The sequence below is a fragment of the Arachis hypogaea genome, chromosome 20, assembly GCF_003086295.3.
Source record: "Arachis hypogaea cultivar Tifrunner chromosome 20, arahy.Tifrunner.gnm2.J5K5, whole genome shotgun sequence".
Classification (NCBI taxonomy): domain Eukaryota; kingdom Viridiplantae; phylum Streptophyta; class Magnoliopsida; order Fabales; family Fabaceae; genus Arachis; species Arachis hypogaea.
In genome coordinates this window covers 133,903,604-133,912,975 of record NC_092055.1, presented here as the reverse complement: position 1 = coordinate 133,912,975, position 9,372 = coordinate 133,903,604, and the positions used below count along the sequence as shown (strand labels likewise).

Below are 9,372 nucleotides of genomic sequence, written 5' to 3'. Positions count from 1 at the left end.
CGAGGCGGCGAGGAACGGCGACGAAGGCGCGGCGGTGACTGGCGCGATGGCGGCAACGAAGGCGCGGCGGTGACTGACGCGATGGCGACGACTGGCGCGATGGCGGCGATCCCCTCCCCCTTTCCCCTTCCCACTCCTCCTCCCCCACACCCCTTCCCCCACCCCACCCCGCGTCCTTTCCCCTTCCCCCCACCCCCACCCCGTGTCCTTTCCCCCTTCCCCCCTTCGCCGGCGCCGTCCCCCCTCCCCCCTTCCCCTTCCTCTCTTCCTTTTTCCCCACCCCCCCCCCCCCTTTCCCCCTTCTCCCGATTCTCTTTCTCCCTCAGCCTTTTTTTTCTTTTTTTTTTTATTTTATTTTATAATTTTTGAATAAAGGGTAATTTGGTAATAAAAAAAATAAAATTGGTAAAAAGGACGATTTTATAACGTTTTATAACGTTGAGGATGATTTTAATAACAAAAAAAGGTCGGGGACGAATTTGATTTTCGCCCTTTACCTTAAGGACGATTTCGGTACTTAACCCTAATTTTTATGTACATATAATATTTTTATTATAAAAATTATTAGAATTTATCTATCTTGTGTCTTAAAAACACATATTAAGATTACAAATTGAGAATATTTTTATTGAAAATTCAAAAAGTTTAAATTTTTAATGTATTTATTAAATGAAAAAATTTAAAATCTTTCACTAATAATAAGCTTGTTATGTGCTCTTAGGATACATGTTAGCTAAACCTAAATTATTATTATGTTATATATATATTTTGCTCCCACAATCAAAATTTTATAGATCCGCTACTGTGTTTACATAAGATAAAATAAAGCAGAGATTCTAGTAAAATTTGAGTCCCAAGAACACTATAGTAATCCTTCTGAGTTTCTCACATAGTAATTTTGAAGATGTTGCAATTTGCATGCATGGTCCCAAAATGTGTCAGGTCTTGATGTTGACTGACCTCTCTCTATTTATTCACTCTACAACTCGCCCCTCAATTTCCTCAAACCCAACTTCTTCTTTCAACAATCTAACTTAACTCCCTGCTTCTTAAGTAATTAACTACCTTCCCTTATTATTCTTTCTTTTAATTGCTGAATTTGTGAATATTCTAATTTTTTTTCTATCATCTCATTTAATTTGTGCAGGGAAATTCATGGCTCTTCTTGGGTTCCTTCTTCTGGTGTTTATCTCCATGCTCTCATATGTTAGTGCCTATGGATATGGTGGTTGGATCAATGCACATGCCACATTCTATGGTGGTAGTGATGCTTCTGGAACAATGGGTATGCATAGCTTTGTGTTTCAGTTTCTGCAATTAGTTGCATAATATTCCTTCTATTTCTTTTTATCTCATATTCATATTTATGCTACATACATAATCTCTCTGTTAAATAACATTGGTCACTTTTTTTAATCCAAAATTAATTTTGTTAACATAAATTATTTGATTAGTTTAATTTAAAATTTTTTCACTTATACTCCTTTTATATTAATTATAGTAAACTTAATTAAGCAACCAATGCACTAAGTATTTATTAATAAGATTCAAGGTTACAAACTTAAAATACTTTAAACATGAGTTTAATTTTAATGCACAAACAGTGTAAAGCGTTTTATACAGTCGTACAATCACATCCGCTCTTTTGGATGATCATTTACGCTATTAATGTGAAAGGTGGTTTTTTTACTAATGTCGTAATTAGATGTCAAATATATTCAAATACTCTAAAAGAAACAATCATAATGCGTGTACACTAAAATTAGCCCGTAACCAAAAGAATACAGAATACCAATTAAGATGCTCTAATTTGTATGATATGATGTGAAAATGAAGGTGGAGCTTGTGGATATGGAAACCTGTACAGCCAAGGGTATGGGACAAACACAGCAGCACTAAGCACAGCATTGTTCAACAATGGATTAAGCTGTGGAGCATGTTATGAAATAAGGTGTGCAAATGACCCACACTGGTGTTCCCCTGCCTCAATTGTAGTAACCGCCACTAACTTCTGCCCCCCTGGTGGTTGGTGTGACCCTCCAAATCACCATTTTGATCTCTCTCAGCCTGTTTTTCAGCAAATTGCTCAGTATAAAGCTGGCATTGTTCCTGTCATTTACAGAAGGTTATTCTAATATTCACTTTAATTAACTTGCTTTATGGGATTATGATGTTAACTAATTATGAATTTAGATTTGAGTATGTGAATTATGTGTTATGATTCAAGTCCACTATAGGTGTATTATAATTACTCTTCATACATTTAAACTTTTATGAAATATGATGATAATATATATATAATGCACACCAAATACTCTTGTAAATATAATATTACATAGGGTAAAGTATGTTTTTTATTTCTAGCATTTGGTATTTTTTTTTTTTAGATATCTCTGTTGTTTAATTTTATTTAATTTTTTTAATATTTTTTATTTATATCAAAATTATCACTGGATATTAATTCCATCTAAAAATATTAAAGATAAAATTGAATAAATTAAAAATAATAAGAATAAAATTAAATGATATTAAACATTATGGGATATTTTTGAAAAAAAATTGCATATATTAAGAAAAAAACATACTTTAGAACTTTACCCTATTAAATATGGTTGTAGATAATTTTTTTATGACTTCTGAAATATTTTGAGTTTTTCCTTTAAATGATTATAAATTTTTGGTCATATGATGTGCAAAATGTCATCCGTACTCAATATTAATTTTTAGTCTTCTGAAATATTAATTTTATAGACCCAACAAAATGTTTTTCTTCCTTTTTGATGGATTTTGTTTGTAGGGTGAGGTGCAAGAGAAGAGGGGGAATAAGGTTCACCATAAATGGCCACTCATACTTCAATTTAGTCCTAGTAACAAATGTTGGAGGTGCTGGTGATGTGCATGGTGTGGCCATCAAAGGTTCAAGAACTAGATGGCAAGCAATGTCAAGAAACTGGGGGCAAAATTGGCAAAGCAACTCTTACTTGAATGGACAAAGCCTTTCATTTTTAGTTACCACAAGTAATGGCCACAGTGTGGTATCTTACAATGTTGCCCCTCCAAGTTGGTCCTTTGGACAGACCTACACTGGAAGACAATTCCCTTAAATTTACTAACCTAACCTTTTGGTTATTGGACCATCCTCCTTCATAAAAGTTTTAGTAGCAATATATGATGAGATTGATATATCATCTATAAAGTACTAAGCTATAGTTGAAATAGAATAGTCTTAGATCGGTCAACATTTATTAATTGGGCCAAAGTGAAGAAGGTTAATAATTAAGTACCCTTCTTCTTAGTATATTTTGTTTGTATTTTCAAGGTTTTATAATTTTGTAGATGGAACTTATGGTAATTAGCAGCAGAAATCTATCAAAAGAAGTAGATAAAATCTAAATAGGCAAAATAAAAGAGAAAAAAAAAAGAGTTTTATATTTGAAACTAGGTTATTAGCTAGGTGTGAGGTTTTATATGCCATATTGCAATGTGAAGATGCCAATTGATGAAGATCCTTTTGCAAATTGGATTCCTACAATTATTATTGGGAAATATCAAGGATATGAATATTATTATTGTTAGTATGTTCTTTTTGTACTTTGATTAGATTTTATTATTTATTTATTTAATGCAAAATGTAAGTATATATTTTCATTGTTACATATAGTTTGAAAATTAGAATTAAAAAAAAAGAAAGAAAATAATAAGAATAGTAATCTAATACCTATTATAAGGAAGATAAGGATGAATAAATAAATTGAGTTTTAGTAATTATTTTGTATCTCAAAATTTTACCGTTATTTTTAATCTCAAAAACAAACACATAGATGGGTCAATATTTATTAATTTGGCCAAAGTGAAGAAGGTTAATTATTAAGTACCCTTCTTAGTATATTTTATTTGTATTTCCAAGTTTTTTATTTTAATTTTGCAGATGTTACTTATGCTAATTAGCAGATGAAATCTACCAAAAGTATACAAAATCTAGAGGCAAAATAAAAGAGAAATAAAAGTTTTCTATTTGAGAATAGGTTATTTAGCTAGCTGTGAAGTTTTGCAATGTGAGGATGTCAATTGAAGATCCTTTTGCAAATTGGATTCCTACAAATCTACAATTATATAGTATATTGGGAAATATCAAGTATATAAATACTAAATTATTGTTAGTATGCTCTTTCTGTTCACCGCAATTTGGAACACAGCCTCGTTTAATTTCTTAGTAAGCCACAGCTACACTGTAGAATATAGTATTCATTATTAAACACTAAACACTACCTAGTATGCATATGCATTATTAAGATTATGTAGAACATATTTCATATCTTTATACACAAGTTCCACTTTTCAATTTACAACCACACTTGCATTTTACTAAATTGAAACCACAAGGAGATTGAATGCTCTTATAACTCTTACTGGATTCAATGTTTTAATTCATGTTCCTACAAGGGGCCAAGGGATCAAAGTTTGGCCAGAATCGAAGAAACAGAACAAAAACTGTTGGTGTTCTTTGGCATGACAATATCCAAAAGACCAAAAACCAAAATACAACCAAAATTAACTTTGTTCTCGGCTCAAAGTCCCTCAAAGAACCTAATGTGATCTTCAAAAGTCTCTCCATGTCTTATTTTGCTCACAGATCCATCATCCTCAACCTAAAATATACAGAAGAAAACATTTTTATTCATAATATTTTTAAAAAAATCAAAGCATAACTTAATGTAAACCTCATACCAACATGACATGAGCTTTCACAAAAAATTGTATTACTTTCCCTAATTTATTTCCTTGATGTACAGCGTTCAAATTATTTTACTCAAGGCCTTGGAAAAAATTTAGAGAGCATTAAGAAGGATCTTATTTGACAGTGATTTAATAATAAAATGCATTGTATTTTCATTACGAATATCAACGTGCATTATCAACCCAAAATACCGTACTTTGCGCCCCATAAAACACAAACTTAAAACAAGCAAATAAAAATAAGAAAAAGCATTTCCATACCCAATATTCAGGAGGCCTCATCTTTAGATTGTATGTTGATGCCATGCTCATGCAGTAAGCACCAGCATCATGAACAACCAGACCAGCACCCTGCAGGTGAAACTCGGTTTTAGATGGTACACTATCAACAAGTTGTCATTTTTGTCATAATCATCAGTCACTAGTTATGTTAGTATAATAGTATATTATTTATGGTGCAAATATTGAATATAGGACTTATGCGTTGTATCACCTTGGCTGGAGTTGGGAGTTCTCTTCCTTTCCCTAAGAAATCTGCAGACTCACAGACAGGCCCAACGACATCAAAGGTCAATATCTCGGCATCTGCTGTGGCAGGGGAAACCAGCTCTATATGCTGCAATCGAAAAATGAGATGTCAATGAACATTTATGGAAAAGAAATTGAACGTGTTGATATTAAGTATTATAAACTACCAAGTTGAAGAAACTGAACAATATGAGTGCCCTTTGGCCGGAGAGATCCAACCCTCAAAGTTACAAGATTGTTTGTAAGCTTTAAAAGGAATGCAGATATTGACATCCACAACAAACAATAATATATTAATATGTGAATTTCTCATAGGCGTAGCACATCATGTTATTTAAAAGCATATGTACTATGATCTAGGACTTTTTATTGGTCTCCAAATTATCCATAGGACAAAGGAGCAAGCCATCAGAAAGAAAATTTTATGAATAAAACAATGTTACATACATTTGATAATACAAGAGTAGCTTGCTTGAACAAAATTACCTGGTAAGCATCATACAAACTAGGACGAATAAGTTCAGCCATGCTTCCGTCAATCACAACAAAGTTTTTGGACCCATTAGTTTTGACACCTGTCACCCGGTTAACTAAACAGCAGGTGTTTGCAACAAGTGATCTCCCTGGTTCAATGATGAGATTGAGACCACGGGAAAGAACAAGCTCCCGTACCTATGCGAATCGTGAAAATGGGAATTAGCAGGGCTACTTGAGGTGTGCAAGTAAATAATATAATACTACTTATTCTATGATAAGGAATGTCAAATTAATTGGCATTATTAAGAACAAAGTTGCTGACCAACGATTTTTAACATACACAATCATGAATATGCAAAGCACCTTTTGTAGCAACATTTACCACATGTATACCAAGGTAAATGCACAAGACAACTGAGAGAAGACATCTAATCATGAAAAATATGATATGATACATTGAGTCCTTAGCAACTAGCACTAGTGTGCCTTTCATCGACTTATTTTCGAATAAGGGAACAAATTTCTCTATTCCCTCATACTGTTATTGCATATAATTATTAAACTTATACTAATGTAATAGCTCTCCAAGGGCTGATTTTCCACATGTCCATGCATGGTACATAATGCTTCATTTTTTATCATATTATATTGGCAATGCCAATTTATCGCAAAAATAATGTGATAAATAATGCATGAGATATGGGTGCGGTACTTACAGTATCAATGAGATCCCTTGGGGTCGGAAGGACAGCATCAGAATGATAATAGTCTATCCCAAGTCCACCACCAATATTTAAGTAGTTAACTTCAAAACCTTGATCTCGGATTTGGTCAATGTAGTTGATCATAATAACAGCAGCATCCCTAAAGATGTCTACCTATAAAAATAAAATAAAATATGCAACAATGTTTTCAACAATTATATCTAAGCAGAGATTAAGAACCACACATGCAAGTGTAGAAGTGTAGGAGAAAAAAACTGGGTAGGAGAAAAATACACCCAAAAGTCACAAAGCAGAAGAAGAGGAAGGAACAAGGTTTCAGGATGTACCTTGGTAATTGTTGACCCAAGATGGCAGTGGGCACCTACAAGCTTAACCTCATTAGGATGCTCCTTTATAGCATCTAAAAACCACTGCAGCTTCTCATTTCTAATGCCAAATTTAGAGTTCTTATTTCCAGTGGCAACATAAGGATGGACCTAAGCAGAAAAACAAAAGTCTCTTAAGATATTTTCAGAATAATAAACAGGACATCAAACATACAAATGAGTACACTACAAATTTAGAGGTGTCAAGTTGGACATAGCAGTTAATCACAAAAATAGCAGCAAGAGGGTGAGAAACCACAATAACAATTGAAATGGAGGGTTTTACCATTTCATTGGAATAAAACAGTGTCATTACTTATGAATGTTGCATATTGACACATTGTTAATTCGGGATGCTTGTGCACCGGGCTGTCCTTTGCCCTTTGTCAACCCTATTAGTTAACTTACGATTTTAGTAAAAAATCAAACATGAATTGTATGAATACCTTACTCCTACCTATAATCCACTAGTCATGCTTGAAAATCAACTCTAACATCTTATCCATAAAGCCTTAAAAATCTATATACATTCCATACCTGTGGATCCACATCAGGGTTGATCCTAAGTAAAACATTGACCCTCTTTCCAGCAATTCTTGCAGCGGCAACGATGTTTTCCAAGTCAAATTCGCTGTCAATGTTGATAAACACACCTTCCAGTGCAGCCAATGTCAAATCCTCCAAAATCTTCCCATTCCCATTAAAGATACACCTAAGTTATCAACAAATACAAAAAACAATCACATTTAACAAAAAAAAGCTCAAACCACAGAGAAACCAATGCAACAAGTTCGAATCCAATCCAAACCTTGTGGGGTCAAATCCAGCACGAAGAGCAAGCCTAAGCTCGTTACCACTAACAAGCACAGCACCACAACCCAAGTGCCTCAAATGCTCGAGAATCTTCAAGTTATTGTTTGCCTTAATGGCATAACCAATAACAGAGTTCAAACCTTGCAACGCATCCTTATAAGCCTCAACGTTTCTTGTAATCTGGGGCTTACTGTACAAGTAGAAGGGTCTTCTATCCACGGATTCCATGATCTCTTGGACCTTAACGGTCTCGCAGTAAAGGTAACCGTCATCGGATTTCGTGAAACAGTGCTTAAAATGGGTCTTCTTCTCTGCAGGATCCACCAGGGGAGTCTTGGCAGCGTTAACGGCTCTGAGAACGCGGGGTTTAAGGGAACCTTTGAGGGGAAGAACTAGGTTTTGGGGAAATGGGGATTTGGAAAAGAAGGGGTTGTTGAAATTCAAGGTTTTTGGAATGGAAGGAGATTGAGAAATGAGGTGTGTGCTTGCCATGGCAAGTAACTGTGTTCTTCCTTCTTTGCTCTATTTGCCGACAAGGCCTGGAACGAAGCTGTGAGATACTGCATGTTATAAAGTCAAAAGTCAAGACCCTTGCAATTTTCCTATGTTGTTTGGGCTTCATAGGCCCATTTTGTTTTTGTGTTTAGATTTCCACCTACCTTGTTTGGGCTTCACAGGCCCATATTGTCCTAAGTCCTAACTAGCAGCCTTATTTCTAGATAGAGCCTGACCCTGGTTTCTTGAATTCTGAACTTTTCTTGAAAAGAAAACCATAGTGAGAAAGAGCGTGCGAGGAGTTTGATCGGTTTTTTTTTTAGGGTTTTATACAATTGTCTGATTGTGGTATCAGTGTTATAATCAGTGTTATAGATAATTAGATATTACATACAAGCAAGGTTATGAAAATCGGACCGATTATTAAACCACTCAAATTACTGATTTATTGGTTTATTAGTCTAACCAGTTTAATTAAATAACTGTTTTATAATAAAATAATAAATAAAATATAAATAAATATACTAAAATATAATTATAGTCTAATATAAATATTAAAATGTTATTCAAATTTAAAACACTACATAAAATATCACTAAAGGCTTAACTTCTCCAGTTATAAGTTTAAAATAAGGCTTGTTATTACTTTAACTAAGAGCACTCTGGATCGGACAAAAAATAAAGTGTTAACTTCTCCAATTATATATTTAAGAGTTTTGTGATACAATAAGAGTAAGAAGCACCAACTTATGACAAAATGTACTATCAAGAATACTTATACTCATGTTTTGCATGTTTGTTGCCACTTTATTTGGCTAATCAAGTCCAGTTTTAAAGTATGAAATCCTAAAGGTTCTTCTAGGTGATTTATTAACCAATAAATCAAATTGCATAATGTCAAATAGTTAAATTAATAACATTTAAATTTTGCATATAATTACTTTCAAGTTGACATAATAGTAATTAATCACATATCATTTCAGTGTTTCCCTGTATTCAATGGTATTAACACAGACGGAAATAATGATACTTAGTTTCTTGGTTTTTAAGAGCTAAAACAGTAAAACATAATTACTAAAATGCCAATAAGACGATATTATGAATTCATTTCAATACACAATTTGTCACATTTTGTGATTAAATAATTAAATTATATGTATTCCTTTAGGAGGCATTTGTTTTATTTTTTGGTTTATAAGTAATTCACAGAAACTCAACCTGCCAAAGCAGGA

At 33.5% G+C, this 9,372-nt stretch overlaps 2 protein-coding genes across 2 annotated transcripts; one reads left to right on the top strand and one right to left on the bottom strand.

Annotated features, from left to right (window-relative positions):
• The first annotated feature begins 838 nt into the window (after positions 1–838).
• On the top strand, positions 839–3,578 carry LOC112782554 (expansin-A15). The gene is made up of 4 exons (XM_025824995.3): positions 839–1,053; positions 1,148–1,285; positions 1,837–2,125; positions 2,798–3,578. The coding sequence occupies exons 2-4, from the start codon at positions 1,156–1,158 to the stop codon at positions 3,102–3,104; spliced, it is 726 nt and encodes a 241-aa protein (XP_025680780.1). The 5' UTR covers positions 839–1,053; positions 1,148–1,155; the 3' UTR covers positions 3,105–3,578.
• Positions 3,579–4,294: 716 nt separating this feature from the next.
• Positions 4,295–8,216, bottom strand: LOC112782553 (diaminopimelate decarboxylase 1, chloroplastic). The gene is made up of 8 exons (XM_025824994.3): positions 7,641–8,216; positions 7,370–7,544; positions 6,794–6,943; positions 6,459–6,620; positions 5,752–5,937; positions 5,231–5,353; positions 4,999–5,088; positions 4,295–4,649 (listed from the first exon to the last, which is right to left on the bottom strand). The coding sequence occupies exons 1-8, from the start codon at positions 8,135–8,137 to the stop codon at positions 4,569–4,571; spliced, it is 1,464 nt and encodes a 487-aa protein (XP_025680779.1). The 5' UTR covers positions 8,138–8,216; the 3' UTR covers positions 4,295–4,568.
• Positions 8,217–9,372: the final 1,156 nt, after the last annotated feature.